This window comes from Anser anser, assembly GCF_964211835.1.
Source record: "Anser anser genome assembly, chromosome: 1".
Classification (NCBI taxonomy): domain Eukaryota; kingdom Metazoa; phylum Chordata; class Aves; order Anseriformes; family Anatidae; genus Anser; species Anser anser.
The window spans coordinates 10,529,205-10,547,797 of record NC_139720.1 but is presented as its reverse complement, the minus strand read 5'-3'; the positions used below and the strand labels follow the sequence as shown (position 1 = coordinate 10,547,797).

General features: G+C 37.4%; 1 protein-coding gene across 12 annotated transcripts in view; it reads right to left on the bottom strand.

Annotated features, from left to right (window-relative positions):
- Positions 1–18,593, bottom strand: part of CACNA2D1 (calcium voltage-gated channel auxiliary subunit alpha2delta 1) — a 415,542-nt gene that overhangs the window by 335,126 nt on the left and 61,823 nt on the right. For 10 of the 12 annotated variants that reach the window (XR_014578635.1, XM_083821360.1, XM_083821361.1 and 7 more), the window contains exon 3: positions 2,976–3,092. Coding sequence is in view for 11 of the 12 variants with exons in the window: in XM_083821360.1 (XP_083677486.1) it covers positions 2,976–3,092 (117 nt within the window). In the remaining variant the exon portion in view is untranslated. Of the gene's footprint in view, positions 1–2,975; positions 3,093–4,197; positions 4,272–4,776; positions 4,805–16,336; positions 18,501–18,593 lie in introns of those variants that run through there. The other 2 variants (XM_083821357.1, XM_083821359.1) reach the window with 2 other exon arrangements.

Genomic DNA, 18,593 nt, shown 5'->3' with positions numbered 1-18,593 from the left:
CAACCTCTGCAAGTCAGAACCGCAAAATCACAGATTCCCAGAATGGCCGAGGTTGGAAGGGACCTCTGAAGATCATCTAGTCCAACCCCCTTGCCGAGAATATCTCCTAGAGCACATTGCGCAGGATGGCATCCAGGTGGGTTTTGAATATCTCCAGAGAAGGAGACTGCACAACCTCTCTGTGCAACCTGTCCCAGTGCTCTGTCACCCTCACAGTAAAGAAGTGCCACCTCATATTGAGCCGGAACCTCCTGTGCTTCAGTTTGTGCCCGTTGCTTCTCGTCCTGTTGCTGGGCACAACTGAAAAGAGACCAGCTCCATTCTCTTGAGACCCTTCCCTCAGATATTTATATATGTAAGTCAGCTCAGTCCTTCTTGAACAAGAGTAGAAGCAAGTTTCAAAAGGTCATTTCAATCAGTTTACCATGAAAAAAAAAAGAGGGATCTTACATTTGTGTTGTAATCATGTAGTTAATGTTTGTAAATTCTTGCGATTCCCAGGCAATTAAAAAAAAAAAAAAGTCACATAGAAAACTTTAGAGGTGTTCCAACACTAAAAAGAAGCAGCATTGATTAGTATTTAAAGGATGGAAAATCAAATTCAGTTGTGGGAAGCAGGGGGGAACTAAATTATTGCCATCTGTTTGAGGGTGAATTAAACTGCATGAAGTAGTGAGACTGATACAGAGGTCATGCAGAAATCTTGCTGGTATGCAGAGAACCACTGTGTACATCCTAAAATGATAGCATGCAGCTAAAAATAATAAGTATTGTACATTCACTGCAGCACTGTCAGTAATGCCAACCTCAAGCACTAAAGACATCATGAGTCACATCCTCCAAACTAATAAAACTGATTTTAAAGTCATAGGTCTTAAGCCACTAATACATTTGGGGGACTTTATTTGCCTTATTGACTTGAACATTTAAAATTATCTCAGAATTTCTGAAAAATATTTTTTTTTGAGAGAGGCTGCACTGAAAGAATATTTTTTCACTAATTTAATCTTCTTTTACTTCAGGGAACTGAATCATATTACCCTTCTGAAAGAGTGATCAAGGGCCCGCCTAAAATGAGATGGGACACCCTTCTTCCTCCATGTTCACAGAAAAACTGTTCTGGAATCTTTTCTAAAGTAAGCATGAGACACTTATTTCATTTGCTTAAGGTTTTATGATAAAAACACCATACACATGCAAAAATCTCTACAAGAATCTTGAGTCTAGGGAAAATAATAAAATTTGGCTTTGATAACTTACACATATCAGACTTACACGAGTTCATGGGAAATTGATGGAAAAAATGGTGTATTCACAAAGGTCTATAAATGACTCATAATATTTTGCGGTAATAATACAAAGTCCACAGAAAGCTACATAAACACATGCCCACTGAGTCACAAAAGGAAAGCAAACAAACTATTTTCCACCCATTTGACTGAAGCACGGAGATTTTTTTCCCAGAAAACACTGATTTACATTACATGTTAGGGAAGCTATGGAAACTGGAAGAGTGAACTCCTGCTAAGCAGAAGAAGCAGGAAAATGCATACCTCCTGTGGTACCTATGCACGGACAACTGACTAAGCAAATGACTTCCCTAGTTTCCTCTCATCTCCTACATGAAAGTTAGTCCTCAGCATAGCATGCAGATTGATTCTTCAGCTAAGTCAACCTGTGCTGATAGAAGGACTGCTGGAGTGGAACTCATTTCCCCCAGCTTTACACACCAACAACAGCATAGATATATACATCTAGGCACCTCTGATAAAGAAGCGAGAAGTCCATACTCTTGGCTGTAGCTCATCCCATTTTATAGTCTTAGAACATTTCAGGTCAGTCCTGAGTGAGAAGTACCTGCTTTGATCCACTGAACAAAAAGGGGCTTTAGGACAACCAGCAGAGTTTTAACGTTTACACAGTCTACACAGTAGGTGTGTAAAGTTTGGTGAATTAATCCTTCTTACTTGCACTTCAAATGACACATCCAAGCTCATCTGCAAGTCAAAGCGGATATGCAATTGCTCAGGGAATCCCAACCTGCTGTTCTGTCCTTTAAGTCTATTTCTAATAGCTCTACTCTATAAATGTATGTTTATGAATTCATCCAGGTGCCCCTTGTGCGTATTTGGTCACTATCATCTGAAAGGCAAACTACATTATAGGATTCATACTTTTGCAAGTAGGAGTCATAAAAAGCAATTATCCAGGTTTGGCCTTTCATAAGACGGAACAGAAAGGGACTGCTGACAAAAAAACATTTTCAAAAAATAGCTGCTGTTTATTTAAACCATAAAGAATCGTGAGATCATCATGCAGCACAATTTTCACACTAGTAGCTCAGGATTAACTTTGCTGATACAAAACATGATTGAAATACAGATTAAATTATCAAGTCAGAAATAGAATAGGTCTAGAAATAAATGTGATTCACACATGGCTACATCTGTTGAAAGAGAAGAATTAGTTGTTACCATAAAGAAAGACTGAGGAACTGAAAAGATGAAAAAAACAAATATCAACAGAATTATTTAGCAATAATACCAAAATTAACATCATAACTTCAAAGACACCATTATTTTTAAATCACTTTTTAAGAAAAATCTTCAATTCCTGTTTCCCCAAGATCATGACTGTAGAGTACAGTGATCTTCAAGTCATAAACATTCATGTGCATCACGTAGAGGGCTATTTTCTGATCTATTTATAATTTGATTTGTTACTTGGCCATGTTTCCTAATCTATCCATCAATATTATAAGCATCTGCCCTATGCCAACTAAACTAATGAGTTCATTTTCTACCATGAAGTTGTGAGCTGCCTTTCTACATGTCATGTTCTGTACACATCAGGCTGACACTACCTGTAAGTGTATAGGCAGCAAAAATAACAATAAAATCAATAAAATCATGCTTCAATAGTAGATACACATTTTTAAAAATACTAAATAGAAAACCTAACCAATTAGTACTCACCACCAAGGCCTTGGACCTGTTACTCAGTAGTTTTTCAATGTCTCTGGCTGCAATTTCCACTAGCTGACGAGGGTTGTTGGCTTCTACAGTATACAAATCTCTGTATTTCAAATATATCTGCAAGATGAAAAAATGGAAATAAATTAAGATGGCAACTGAAATTCAAAATAAGCAGTGACTTGACAGAACAAACATCAGTAAATCCTCTGTTCTTACTGGAGATCTACAGAAAGATTGTTGTTAGGATTATCCCAATGTGCTTCATGAAAGAAATACTTCACATTTTTGTTTGATATGTAAAAGGTACCGCTAAAAATCATTTAGTAAATCTTCAAAACTGACTGATTCTAGTGACTGAATATTCAACTTCTAAATTTTCAAGGAATCAGGGTCTCATAGAGGGCTAAGAAAAAAGTAAGAGGGATCTTTTAAAATGACCGAAGCTGAAACCAAATAATTACTGCTGAATTTAATTTTTCCTTGAATACTGAACAACAAACATGCTTTTGAAATAAATAATTTAAATTACGCTAATGCAATTGATTTAGTCCCTTATCTATTTATTCATTTTATAGTATAAGTATTCATGAGGAAAGAAAAGAGGAAGAGGAAGGAAAAATAAATAAGAGAAAAAAGGCAAAACAAAAAAAAAAGGGAAATGTTAAAAAAATAAAAGGGAAGGGGTAAAAAAGAGGAAGGGGGTAAGGGATGTTTCTTCTCTGTCACGAATAAAGGTCGTTTTTGGTGAGGAACCATTGTTGTTTACAAAGGAGAGCACATATAAATGAGATAATTTGATTTGTTAAACAAAGCCGCTACAATGAGCAGCATACAACCACGAGAAGTAAAGAAGAAAAAACAGAAAACAATCATTTGCCTATGTCTGTCCTGGATAGAACTGTACAAAGAAAGAAAAATATATTGTTTGGCAAAAGAAAACTAAAAGTGGATACCTTATGGCTAGATGGGCAAATGGGGAGAACTAATTTATGCAACCAACAGATGGCCTGAGTTTACTCAAGTACTCTGCCTTTCCGAAAGGCTGCCTGATGGGGCTGTGCTGTCTCCCGGGAAGTAATTCCAGGCACACACAGGAACAGGTCCAGCACTAATGTGCTGGCTACAAGCCAGCACAAGAACTGAGAAACTGCAGACCAGGCTGAGTCTACCAGCCCTGCCAGGTTTTTCAGGTTAAAGCCATGGAGACCTTAAAGAGACTCACCAAATCTGTCTTCCTCTGATGCTTGTAGCTGATGGGTGTTATTGCAAGTAAATTTCTGACAATTACAGTTATATCTGCAAATTTTTAACAGGCACGTCTCATAAGTTGTCAAAGGATTCCATCACTTTTGAATTTCAGAACACTGATTTATTTACTTATTTATTTATTTTCCTACAGAAATGCTGTCCTTCCATCAGTAATTAAGTTACTGGAATATGCTCTAATTCTTGGTATAGTAGCAACAATTTTAAAAATTCAGTGCATCAAAAGTAGAAAAGCACTACAAAGAAAGATAATTTATAACAACCACTGATTATAGTTTGGATGTTTTTGAGGTGCTTGATTTTCAAAATTGTCACAGAGAAATTTTATCTCAGGAACACAACAAAATCTCTTTTTGCTGTTGTTGATAATGAAAGAGTTTAATAGTATAGCTGAAAATTACCCCAAAAAAAACAGTAATAAATTTTACGTTACAACCAATCACTACAGAATTTCTTAGATTTTTCCCTGAAAAACATCAAATTTGCACAGGATTCTGAGTTAAATTGAATCTGGAATTAACCTTTGAGTACAGACCAAAGTTATAGTAAGCCATACTTGTAAGGGTTCAAGAACCTGGAAGAAAAATATACGTTTTCATCCCTATGTGTAATCCATTTTTACAGCAAACTTGACCCTGTAAACCCCCATCTGAAAACATTCCAGTTTTTCACACACCCCACTGCTATAGGGAATTTGTTCCCAAACCTCCCATCCTGGGTGACTTGAAAGCTGTGGACTATCAAAGTGTGGTCTAGTGGGAGCACACTTAATAATAAGAACAATAAAAAAAGAATATTTTCTTTTTATCAGCTATAAAAATAGCGCAAAAGTCCAAGCCATTTAACAGAGATAGCAGCCACAAATGACAGCAGTCCTGTTCATACTTCAACTTAAAACCTTCATAACCTGCATTATTGGTCCTGCCACTGAGAAAGCCCAACTACAAGGTAGGCTTCAGAAATGACTGCATGTCTTTAATTTAAAAAAATGAAAATCAACACCTGTTCCCCTCCCACTCCACTCTAAAAAACACCCACCCACCCACCCCCCCCCCAAAAAAAAAAAAAAAAAGACTGAGTCTTGCACAAGATCTCCAATAGAGTTGAGTTGCTGACTCTTCTCCTCCTCCTCTATGTTACCCTACTCCAGGGCTCGTAGCACCTATCTCCCCTGTTAGTATCACTGGTGGAAGATTTATCCCACAACATCTTAAACAAAAGGCATCAGAAGTAACTCAGAACTTGACACACTCCTTTATTTTCCTGAACCATGAGAACCACCAAGGAACAGCGTAAGAAATATTCACTAATTATTTAAGAGGGGTGTACATAATTTATTTGTTGCCTGCTCCCCTTTTCTCTACCTCAGTTCTAACACTGAAGCAGTTCAGTGTAGCAGCACATGGGGAAATGATAGATGCCTCAGAATTTGGCTCTCTGTAACAAACTTTTCATTCTCAAAGCCTCCCACCTCACAGTCAAACACAATTATCAAAAGCTCATCTCAAATAGCCATAAAGGGCCTTATCAGCAAAGGTGTGCTCATTCGCTTTTCAAAATGCAATTTGGCAGGCTCCATGGCTTGTTAAGAAGAGCTAATTTGAATACAATTTATGAAATTGCTTTGACCAAGTGAATGTAAGTTTCTGCTGGCTTTTACATCTAAAATCATTTTTAGTACTTTAATCACTAATGTTCCGCTAAAAGCTCTCCAAATTGTCAGTAAAACCCTAGCATTTTTCAGAGAATAAAGCCTCATTGCATGACTAAGTAAAATCCGTAAGGTCATAGCACAAAAAATGCTTTAATTTTTCTCTGAAGTCAATAGCCATGGACTTTTGAATTTAGGAAAGAATGTATTAAAATGGCTTTCTAAATGCTAAATATTTATTCTGGTATAATAAATTGCAAGGTTTTAGAGAAGAAATATGATGGGGGTGTATCATATGAATATGAAACAACACAAGATCAAGGACAACAGCTGAATGTGGTAAAGATGAAAAAAACTGCCTGTTCCTCAGCTGAACATGCCCCTCTTCATTCAGTCTTCAAGGACATATTTATAAATCCCCTACAAAGAGACATTCTTCTTGCTTTCTACCAGACTTGCCAGGGAAAGTCAAACATTTCTGTACAAATTGAGAGAATGAAAGATGCACATTCATTGCATGACTCTTTCTACATTGTGGCAGGCGTTGGCCTGGGCTTGTAAGGCTGCAGTTTTATTTCAATGGCCCTCATGCTCTATCACAGTTAGAAAATCTAGCTTCTCATACAAGTTCCTGAGAGTAATAAATTATCTGTTTTGGATAGCCAGCAGTCTTGGCATTATTTCCAAAGATTACCCAAATAACAAAGAATAATAATTCAAGTTGAGTCATTCTAAACTACAGCAGAATTCCGTTCCCCTTTTTTTTTTTATTTATTATATTAACTGTCCGTTTCCCAATTTACGAAAAAAAGGAGCCATTTCTTCAAACAGTGCTAACCTAGCTGAGGTCCCAACACAGGTCTGGGATGCGTACACACCAATCTCAGTTCCACCACCAAGTACTTGTATGGACGTAAGGTGTCATATGAGATGAGGTCCTCAGAAGTTGAAACTCAGAATTTCAACTGTTAAACAATAATGTCTTTTCCTACCTTAAAATGTGCTTTGGAATAGAGGAACAAAATACCTCAACCTTACTTGTCTGTACAAAGGTAAATCTATTATGCTTGTGCTACTTTGATACTACTTCCAATATCAGATAGCCCAGCTAGGCTGGTGTGACATGTTGGTGAACAATCAATATTTATAATCAGTCTAGACCAGCTGAAGATTATTATGAAGGTAAAACTACTGTTCAAAGACACTACTGTGCTTCAGACCACAAATCGACAAAAACTTTGAGATACTTTGAGTGTTTTTGAAATCTGGAGTTGGTTTTACAAGCTTATATACTAAAGCAGTTAACTTTTTGAATAAAATTTGAATTGAGCACAAATTAATTAACAGTTTTTCTATTAATCTGTTCTTGCCTTCCCCCTACTTTTGGAGAGGACATCCCTTGGCCAGTTCCTTCTAGGTCCTACCAAAAAGTCTCTAGCCTTCTGTTGTGATGGGGGCCTGCTTATGAACCTGCTTTCTGGTCTTTTTATAGGTCTCCCATCAGTTTTTATTTCTGTTACGTGCCTGTGGGTGAGCATGTATCTCTGCTGACCTGTGTCAAGGTCCTGAGTGCGCTAATGGGAATTAATGACCATGACCTGCCTCACAGGGATCCTCTGCCTGCACCCCTGTGCACGGGCTCCATTTTAGCCTAGTCCTGGGCTGCTACTCTGTAGATATGACTGTTTCCAGCCCTACCTCCTGAATGGACCTTGGATCTATGCCATAGGTAGTTGGTCTCCTAGATGGACATCTCAGATGTTTGTTATAGCTTTTTTCCAGTCCTATTTCTTGGATTAACTTTGGACCCACGTTGTAGCCTTTTCTCCAGCCTGTCCCTAGCCCCATCTCCTTTTGCTCCTAACTGGAGGCCCTGGATGAATCCTGGACCTGGTTCATTGCTTCTCAGGTCTGAAGCTGCTGATAGACTGTTACCAGCATCCAGCTCCCTTACAACAGCGTAGTACTAAAATCTCCCCTCCTTCCCTGATTCAGGTGGAAGCTATACAAAGGAAACATTACCTCAGCATTATCCGCCTGGAACTAGGAGAACTGGGGAACACTTGTCACAGATATTTGCACATTTCTTTATGAGGCCATCCCAGATTTACTACCTGTGGCTGAGAAAGAGCTAATCTGACACCACTTTCAGAGCCAGCACCTCTCCAATACACAACTCATGCACCAGCAACTCCAGAGCACTTTACTTATTAGCTGCTGCAGAGTATGTCACAAAAGCAAAGAAATAGCTTAGGTACAGAGCTGTCCTCAAACTAAAAGAATGTTCAGAGACTTCAGTGTTGGGGGGCTAGATGCAGAAACACCCCGGCATCTGGAGGTCACTGCTGGGGTCCAGCCCAGCTGACAGGTTCAAGTTAAGTTCTGTACTCCCAACCAGGGAGTGCTGCTTTGGGCACCACTCAACACCAAAGCTGGTTCTGTGCATTGGATAATTCTCTGCTGAAACCAGCAAGGACTGATGAGCAATGTCTGCTCTTTGCTAACACTTAGTTTGAGATTTACGTAGCTCTGAAATTTCTAAACCTAAGGCTAAGCAAGCATCCCAAGTCACATTTATAGCTACTGAAAGAAACAGGCATGTCCAGAGGTTTTATTCTCAGAGTATTTGTCTGCCTCTTATCTAGACAATAGAGTTGACTTACTGTTCTTGAATGAAGCAAAATCCTTGCTTAATGAACCATATCAGAGTATCAAATAAAAATGTAGCTAACAGGATAACTTAAAAAGTTTTTCTAATCTGTAAATCTACTTTAACTCAGTCCAGAATTGTTGTTGAGTTCATTCATTGCCCTCCATTTCCCCTCTCCCCCTCTGTAACAAAATGATATAGATTGACCCAAAAAATTATTCCTGGAGAGAAAGGAATCATCTTGCTTGAAATTAAAAAAAAAAAAAAAAAAAGTACATTTCTTACTGAAATTTCAGGTAAAGTTTTGAAAACAAATATTCTGACAAAATTATACTGATTTATCAGAAAAAAATCAACAAATTATTCATTTTTGGCTTCATGAGAGCTATGAAGTTACATGTCATGATCTCACGTATGTGAGAAAAGCAAAGAAGGGGTGACTGTTTGAGAGACATCTAAATATATGAAGAGATCTTGGAAGCAGGAAAGAAGACAAAATCACTCCAATCAAAGAGTCATTATTACTGCTAACTTTTTATTGCTGTGGGTATTTTCCTTTAACTCAAATTTTGAACAGTCACAGACAACTATGTAATCTACCCAAAGGGAACAAATTCTGTCTTCTCACTATCATATCCTATTTTCAAAGTTACAATTTGTATTTCTAATACGTCAGAGATTTTTTTTTTTCTGACAAGATGTTTCTTTTCTTTGAATCACAAGTGATCCATTGCAGAACACATTGAAAAATGTTCCTTCTCAAGTTCTGTACACAAAGAAATCAGACTGAGTACTTTAAATGTGTCTTACTCTCTGCTTTATATGATGTATAAATAAGATTACAGTTGCTCCCTAGCAACCTGCTGATGCCTTCATTCTTGAAATTCATGACAATAACACAAAGGAAAAAACAATAGTTGACTGTATCTGTTGCTTTTCAGAACCACTTGCCTGATCACTGACTGCTGTTAAGATCTGAGATGACATGTGACATGGCAGCTGCCACTTTGAAAGCCATGCCATATCATAGCAGTGATGTACACATTAGGAACAAAATTATCACAGAGAGTTCATTCCTAGGTAATATGTGCAGGCTGAATTCAATTCTGCACCATTTTGGAAACACTTATGTCTCAGTTAACATTAGAAAGAATCTAAGTAGTACCAGAGTCAATTGGCTCACTCAGGTGCCTACTCAAAGGAAAGCAGATAATCAGGGATACTTTGCAGGATGGAATCATCAGACACTTTCAACAGCTGATAATTAAGAAAGTAGTCTAGAGGACTTTAAAATTAAGAAGTAATTTTTGTAATTGTTATTTTGCATTCAAATCTTCATAAAACATGAGTACCTCTGCTTTTGTACCAACATCAAAGATGGATCTGAAAATCCCCTTTAATTAAAAAATGTAGTTAAGGCATGTGATTTTGTTTCACAGTGATGGCAGTATAGTACTAAGCAACAAGACTACATCATTTAATGCTTTCACAGCATTTTCAGATTTTAGCTCAAACTTTTAGCTGATACTGGATGAGAACCCTTGAATCCCAACTCATGCAGTGAGTAGAATGTTTACAAGTGATTTGTTTTTTTTCTTGTAACAGAAGAAAAGTAGAAAGAAAGCATTTTATATTTCTTCTGCTTTTCTGGCATATTTTGAGGTGGGCACTTGTGTCATTTGTCAAACTCATTTACTTTTAGGAAATTTTATCCTGCCTCAGCTGCTGTTAATGCCATTTAACACCTACTGACTCTCCCCAAATGTTATTTTTATTTTTAGGGTATTAGCAAATTCTATTTTGATGTTTTACTAACCAGAAAACTTGGAAATTGATTAGCTTTCTTGATTAGTTACAACCATTATCTATATATGACCACAAAGTGAGGCAAGAATAGGACAGTTTTTCTTAGTGTTAGGACAATTTTTATTAGTGTTAAAACCAGTGGAAAGCTGTAAATGAACCAAGAACATTTTTTTCACAAAGATTATCCAGATCATCAAATAGTAATTAAAACTACAGTAATATTAGGCTACCCCTTCCTTCCCTTGAGCCTGAACAAGCTTTGTTAATGCAGCCACCTATTCTTAATGACTTACAGCTGATTTTGCCTGCTGGAAGAAGGAACTCTTCAAAATGCCATTTTATTGCTAAGGGAGCAGAGGGAGAGCATCATCTGCAAATAATAAATGAGGCTCCCTGTGTTTTGACAATCTCTTAATTTCCATTTGGATTACAAAGAGAACTTGCAGATGTGTCTTGAAATTTTCCAGTCTGCATTTTTAAAAGTGATTTAATTTTACTGACCTCTTGACATTGGTTAGCAATGTGTAAACTCAACAGAATTTAGTTTGAAGGATTCTATTTTTAACATTTCCAGCTTTAGTATTTGGTTGTAGAGCATGGTAGTGGCAGTGGTATACCACTCAAATGAGACATACCTTTGTAAATACTGTATTATAAAAATCAAGTTTCTGTATTTTGGTAATCTCTAACCAGTCTAACCCATCTCATATATTATTTTAAACCCTGTAAATGGACTCCAACTTCTCAATGATTACATGAAATGCCTAGGTTTCACTGTAACAACCCATTCATAACAATGTTCAAGAGATTCCATTCTAAAAGTAATCTTGGACTCATTTCCCATCACCACACCCCATTCCAACAGCAAACTGTTGTCCTCGCCTTAGGGATGAGGCAAAAGACACAAATGTAAATGGTGTACAATAGCTAATTTATGCCTACAATTCAGGCATTTCAGAGCACTAGCCTCATACTCAGCCCACTTACCCATTCCAAATTTCTGATAAACGATCTATAACATTACAAATTACTGAGGGCATAAGAAAATTTAGAGTTGGTTCCATGTTTTCAAATTTTTCTCCTTCTGCTCCTGAGAAAAACGGTGTAAGAAAATGCACATTCACAGAAAACTGCAGTTATAGACCTGCTAGAATCACCCATAGAAATGGCATGAACTCAAGAAATTTTCATCTAATATAAAACCAGTAATCCAATGAAGTTTCAAGAAATGCTTCAATAATTTCAAAACACCTGTGATTTTTGTTTTGTTAGTTTTGTTTTTAATTTTCTTTTCCAAATGACACTTTAAAATTTAGTTGCGTTTAGGTTTTATGACTTAAAATTCCTCTTTATTTTACTTGAGGTTAAAAAATATTTTAGACTTTTGTTCTCTTAAAGAAAATAAAAAGAAACAAAAGGAGAACAGAAAGGATACAATACTTTCTGACTTTTGAGACCAGCCATTATGACCCCGACTCTGTGCCACAATCTATTGCCTGCTTATGAAAGACTCCTTGATTCCCATATTCAACTTCTTTAACCACTTGCTCTCCTTTCCTACAGCACTAGACAATACACCCAGGGCATGCAGTGAACAGCTTCATGGTTATCCTGGCATTAGTTATTTTATTTTTTTCCGGTTTCAGGGGTGATGAAGGATGGAGACTTCACACATTCACATCAATATATTTCTGTTTGATCAGAAGTCATAAGTGTCTAAAAATTCAGGGTTAAAATAGTGACAAATTAATCAGAATCTATAACAATCAGAACAACCAAATGAAATTCAGACTTGCAAAATCCATAGAAAAGGCCTTCAGAGAAATGCAAACTAATTGCATTTGGGATGTTATTCTTCAAATCAAACCTACTTAAAAAAATCAAGACCTCACATTTCTCTTTTATACTTTCCTTAGTCATAAAACTCTCCATTACTTCAACCTTAACAAGGATGAATGTAGTATATTCTGGAATGTGGCCATGTATCCCCTAGGTCCATCTGGTAGTTCATCAGAAAACAGCATGAGGTACAAAACTCTTTGCCTTTGGCTAAACCATATTCAAGCTGAATCCAACCTGATAAATACAGTAAAGAAGAAAAGAAAAAAAAAAAAAAAGAGTACAGCTAGTAAAAATACATGGAAATTTAAATTCTCTGTATCGGCTTAATTGTTTGAATTAATAATTCCAAATTTATATAAAGTGTTCACTAATTCATTCCGTTACCTTTATGATTTTTAACGAAGAGCAACATGATGCAGATCACAGAGAAAAATAGTAAGAATTAAAACATTTACTGCCAACTTTTCTGTCAAGCCACCTTTCACACCAGGAATTTCAGACCACCTATGATGACAGTAGGGAAGACACATGCAAATAGAAATTTTACATTCATCTAAAGAAAGCTGCTAAAGCCTCCCCTTGCACAGATCTCTATACAGTTAATGAAGAGATCAAGGAAAGCTCTATATGACAGGTTCTCTAGATAAAAATTTAGTGGCATATGACAGCTTCTACAGATGAAAAGTTAGTGGCATGCCTCTATCTGTGGAGCTTCTAGAACATAACAGTGTTTTTGCTGAAATTTGTAATAATTCCAACAGAAAATTACCATTAGGTTATAATTCCTTCTGGCAGAAGGAAACCTTCCTGAACATTCATGCTCCAGGGCAGCTCAGAGACCAGTGTCTTAAAAGTCACTCGTCTCAGCTAAACTCTATGGACTGATCCAAGGACCTGAAAATCTGAAAGCACGGACTGGGAATCTGCTGCCAATCTGAGTGCCTCAGCAGACTCCCACCATCTGTGTGTTAAGTACATAGACCTCACACTGAGCAATGGCTGAAATGTGCTCACGCAGAACTGTGGCTGCGTGTTCGGCAAGAAAGAGCTAATTATTCTAAAATAGTATTCAAGAGAGAAAATAAATAAAAAATATCTAACAGTTGCTGGTAGACTGACTCTGTGAATGGAACTTGTTGCCACATAACAAACACCCGTGTGTAGCTCTGTTTCATTTTGGATTCATAGAATCATAGAATCATAGAATATCCCGAGTTGGAAGGGACCCATAAGGATCATCAAGTCCAACTCCTGGCACCGCACAGGTCTACCCAAAATTTTAGACCATGTCACTAGGTGCACAGTCCAATTGCTTCTTAAATTCAGACTGGCCTGGTGCAGTGACTACTTCCCTGGGGAGCCTGTTCCAGTGTGCAACCACCCTCTCTGTGAAGAACCTCTTCCTGATGTCCAGCCTAAACTTCCCCTGCCTCAGCTTAACACCGTTCCCGTGGGTCCTGTCACTAGTGAAAATGGAGAATAGGTCACCTGCCTCTCCACCCCCCCTCGCAAGGAAGTTGTAGACTGCGATGAGGTCCCCCCTCAGCCTCCTCTTCTCCAGGCTGAACAGGCCCAGTGACCTCAGCCGCCCCTCATATCTCTTCCCCTCTAGGCTCTTCACCATCTTCGTCGCCCTCCTCTGAACACTCTAAAACAGTTTAATGTCCTTTTTGTACTGTGGTGCCCAGAACTGCACACAGTACTCGAGGTGAGGCCGCACCAGCGCAGAGTAGAGCAGGACAATCACTTCCCTCGACCGACTAGCAATGCCGTGCTTGATGCATCCCAGGATATGTTTGGCCCTCCTGGCTGCCAGGGCACACTGCTGGCTCATATTCAACTTGCTGTGAACCACATCCCTTTCTGCAGGGCTGCTCTCCAGCGGCTCATCGCCCAGTCTGTACATATAGCCAGGGTTGCCCCGTCCCAGGTGCAGGACCTGGCACTTGCTCTTGTTAAACTTCATGTGGTTGGTAATTGCCCAGCTCTCCAATCTGTCCAGATCTCTCTGCAAGGCCTTTCCACCCTCCTCCGAGTCCACAACTCCAAGTTTGGTGTCATTGGCAAATTTGCTCAGAACACCTTCTAGTCCTACATCCAAATCACTTATAAAAACATTGAAGAGGACTGGCCCTAAAATGGAGCCTTGAGGGACCCCACTAGTGTCCATCCGCCATCATACTTCATCTCAGCATGAATATCATTTAAAGGCCAAGTCAGTCTATATGGGTTCACTCTACAGCTCCTGGGACTGTAATAATAGCATGCCTTATGAACATCATGCATGGATTGTTTTTACAGCAATGTACCAAAAAGGAAACAGATTCAGAGACTAGATTTCCTTGGAACAGCATCTCTAACTGCTGTTTTGTTCGATTATGCCATTGCTTGAAAAGGTTACACTGTACAAGATGGCATTTCTTTGCCATAGTAGTTACAGTGAAGCTCCTGTGTGTTTGTCACGTCAAAGCTCTTAACAGACCCACATTTTTAATGCAGTGTTTATGTAAAATAGGATTCTCTTCAATCAGTTTGGAACAGACAGGCTTGTGCATAGCTATAAGGCATATTCTCTACTCTGAGGTCTTCCTCTCTGTGTACTGCAAGGATCCCTCCCTCTTCTCTCTTGTCCCTAGAGGTATTTTAGGAGTTGGAAATCAAATGCATACTTGTTGTAGTTTATTAGATTAAAAGAGCTGTCAATTAGCTTAGTCATGGGCCTTTGCTGTGAAATGTCTATGTGAAAATAGAAGTTGAGCATACTTCCATCAAAATGTGACTACTTATTTACTTAATCTTGTAGTTCAATAGGATCTCTACCTATTTTTTTCAGCATGCTGAGGTAACTCTTCATAGGTAAAGAACTTGACTTTGAACTTTGTGTGCGATTTTTTCTTTACTAAGATAGAACATCTACAGATAAATGAAGCTAGTGAGATAAGATACATGCTCAATATTTATTTTGCTGCATGGATTTTAAATTTTTTTAAAGTGCTGCCTATACCTTCTTTATTTTTTTCCCTGAAAGTCTATTTGCTCTGTAGAGACTGCTATCATTCTTACCAGAGCAGCTTCATAATGCCTGACAGCACAGAGAGTTCACAAATAGGACAAAGTTACATGAACTCTTTTAAGTTGAAATGACAATTACATCACTATTTTATATTTTAAAACACATCGTTTATACCATTAAAGGGCATATACTAAGCTGTGCCTTTTTCGAAAGATATTTAAAGAAGCATGTTAGACATCTTGTACCTCCTTAAAGATTTTACAGTGTATCATGTAATCTTGCTTTCAAGTCTCAATTTGTTGTACATACAAAACCACCTTATGAACATTCCCTTTGCTCTTCTAGGGGAAAAAACGTCTATTAAATCATGGAAAGTACCAAAAAATACCCTTTTCATCTCAGCAACTACAACAGCAGTAATATCAAGCTATGTCCTCTCTTTTTTACATTATGTAAAAATGGTTAAAATTTGTTTTGTTTTCTTCTCAAAAATAGTTTTTACCTGCTTGAATTGTAAATCAAATGTTAGGCATAATTCTTAGCTAATGTAAATCGGAGTAATCCACTGAAGTCAGTGGAGCTCTGCCAGTTTTCAACCAGCTGACTATTTTGGCATCTTGAATCCTGACTTCCTTACTTGTTGAACCAATCTTCACATTACTGTGATGAAGATATTACGTACGTATTAAATCCAAGTTGGAATTCTCCCAGATCTTGCTCTAATTCCCAATTAATGTCCAAAAAAAAGCAGTATTTAAAAATGTACTTAAGAACTATTTTTGGAAGACTCTTTTGAGACCATTCCCAGACAGTATAAGTAAGACTTGAGAGATACAAGGAGCGACTGCATTTTAAACACAATCAGTCTTACTGATAAAGAACTCACATTTATGTGGCACTAGTATTTGTGTTGATATGTACTGCCAAACTAACAATCTACCACAACAAATTCATAGGAGGAATGATCTTTTATTAAAGCTCTAAATAAGGAAATGAAAATCTGAGCCCAGTATCTGGTTGGATCAGGATTCTCTGCATGGTCCTTACTCACTAATTTAGCAAAGGAGTAAATGAGCATCGATATATTAAAGAACGTTTTCTCTGTGCACTTTAAAAAAACACTCAACTCTCACCTGCCTCTCCATCTCTTACACACAATCATTTTCTCTGTTCCTTCTACTCCCGTTATACTGGTAGTTTTGTTTAAGGCTATGGATAAGAGCAGTTTAGAACTTCTCATTCACTGGAATCCAAGCATTTTTGGCAGTTTTGCTTACCACAGGTATTGCTGTCATCACTGCTAACAAGAGAAAGAGTTGATGAAATATCCATTGGCATAAACATATTCGTGTTTTCAGAAACAGTCACTATTGAAGTAATTCACTAAATAAAATCCCAAATAATTTCTCCTTTTTAACACTATGTGGAATATTTATGATTATATAATCATTTATGCATACCGTAAAGATGTTTTCAGAAGTTGTTATTAATGCAATGGTTTACAATGGCTCTATTATCTGTCCAAAAGCAAGAGGAATGTTGTTAGTCACCAGGACAATATTGTGATTCCAAGTAACTTTAAGAAATCTTTCAGAGAAAAAAAGAAAAGGGAACCCTCCTCTGAGGGGATTCATTTCCTAAACGTGAGTCCATTAAATTCAGTACATGATGAATATAAACACCTTAAAGATAAAAAAAAAAGTTCTCTCACTGGATGTCTGCATCCACTGACTTTTATGGAGACACTAAACAGTCACATAACAGTTTTCTCACTTAATTTTGAAGGTGTTTTATTCTGAGTTTCTTTATTCGTATGGAAGTAGATGTTACATTTTGAGTTTTACATTCTTTCTCCCCCAGTCTAAAATCACATATATCAAGAGTTCTGTCAGTGCTTATGCCTCTCCTATGCCTCTCCACTGTGGCCAGAAGATAGTATTTCACAGTTCTCCAGAACAGACCATTGTGTAGTATAATTTCCAGCTGTATAAACAGACACAAACATCAAACTTACGTACAAGTATGTATAACACCAGTGAACCCCAAGACATCTCAATAAGTTTGGAAACACCATAAACCTGCATGGTACAGCAGCTAACTGAAAAATCCTTGGCTTTTGAAGAAGTAATTCACTCCAGCTGAGAAAGCAGTGAATGTGCTACCTTGAGAGCTATCTTAGTCACCTCAGGGTTCTTTGCAGAAGACCCAGCTGTATGAAGAAGGCACAAAGTTTACCTGAATCAGCGGGACTTCCTCCACTGAGTCCAAGTTCAGCAGGCTAAAATGGTTAGAAGCTGTGAAATGTCTTTTTTATGAGTTTTAACATTATCACTTGGCCAAATCAAAACTGACTTTTTCAAGAATAAGGAAAGACATTTCTCCTTCTGGATATGTGCCTGACCAAAGAATAACTTTCCACAACTACATACTCTAGTACTACAGCTGTTCATAGAAAGTCAAGTCTACTGTTTTATAGCAGAAGCACTGTGCTCCTTGTTTTTGAATTGATCACTCTGCTTTGGGGTAGGAGGGTAAAAAAGCAAAAAAAAAAAAAAATTTTTTTTTTTGAAGTTTTCCAAAAGCACGAAGACTACAGGCTTGATGCAAAGAATTCTGGAAGTAGTCAAAATAATGAGCTAGAATCAAAGCTGAAAATTCAGTCGAACTGTTAAGCATTTTTAAAGCTTAAGCAACTGAGGATAAGTTCTGTGAATAGAAGTGACAGGCATGCAAGCATGCTGTTTTTAATGTCTTGTAATCTCCATTTTTGCGAGATTGTGGTTCATTTCAGAGGAGATCTGACTAAACATTAATAGGCAGTAAGCAGAAAAGAAATGATGTTGCTCAAAAATGTGAAAGTGAGAATTACCTGCAAACAGAAGAAAAGAGGGAGAGACTGTTTTCCCTTGAAGAGAAGAGAGCTAATTAAAAACAACTGGTGGTAGTGAAAGACATCATGCAATTTAGGTCAAACAAATGGCTTTGATACAGAGGGATATTTTACACTGAAACGTCCCCCTTTCTTGCTTCTAATCCTAAAATTACATGCAAATATTGACCATCTTGTGAATATCCTCAGGGATAACTTATGATTTGCTTCAACTGTGGTATAAATTCTAACTTTGGAAAAGAAACTTACCTACAGTATTCAAAGATAATGTTTTTTTTTTTCAGCATGAATGTCACTATTGTATACTATAACTATAGCCAGTGGCATTGCATATTACTATGCTTATCCAGCAGTTCTTATTAGAAGATTATTTTAGCAGCTTGTAAGTTTTACAAATTTTAGCTATACAAACTAACATTTTCCTTAGGGGGGAAAAAAAAAAAAAAAAAAGAGTGAGAGGGTCAATCTCTTGGCTTCTCATTACTTATTTTACTATACTT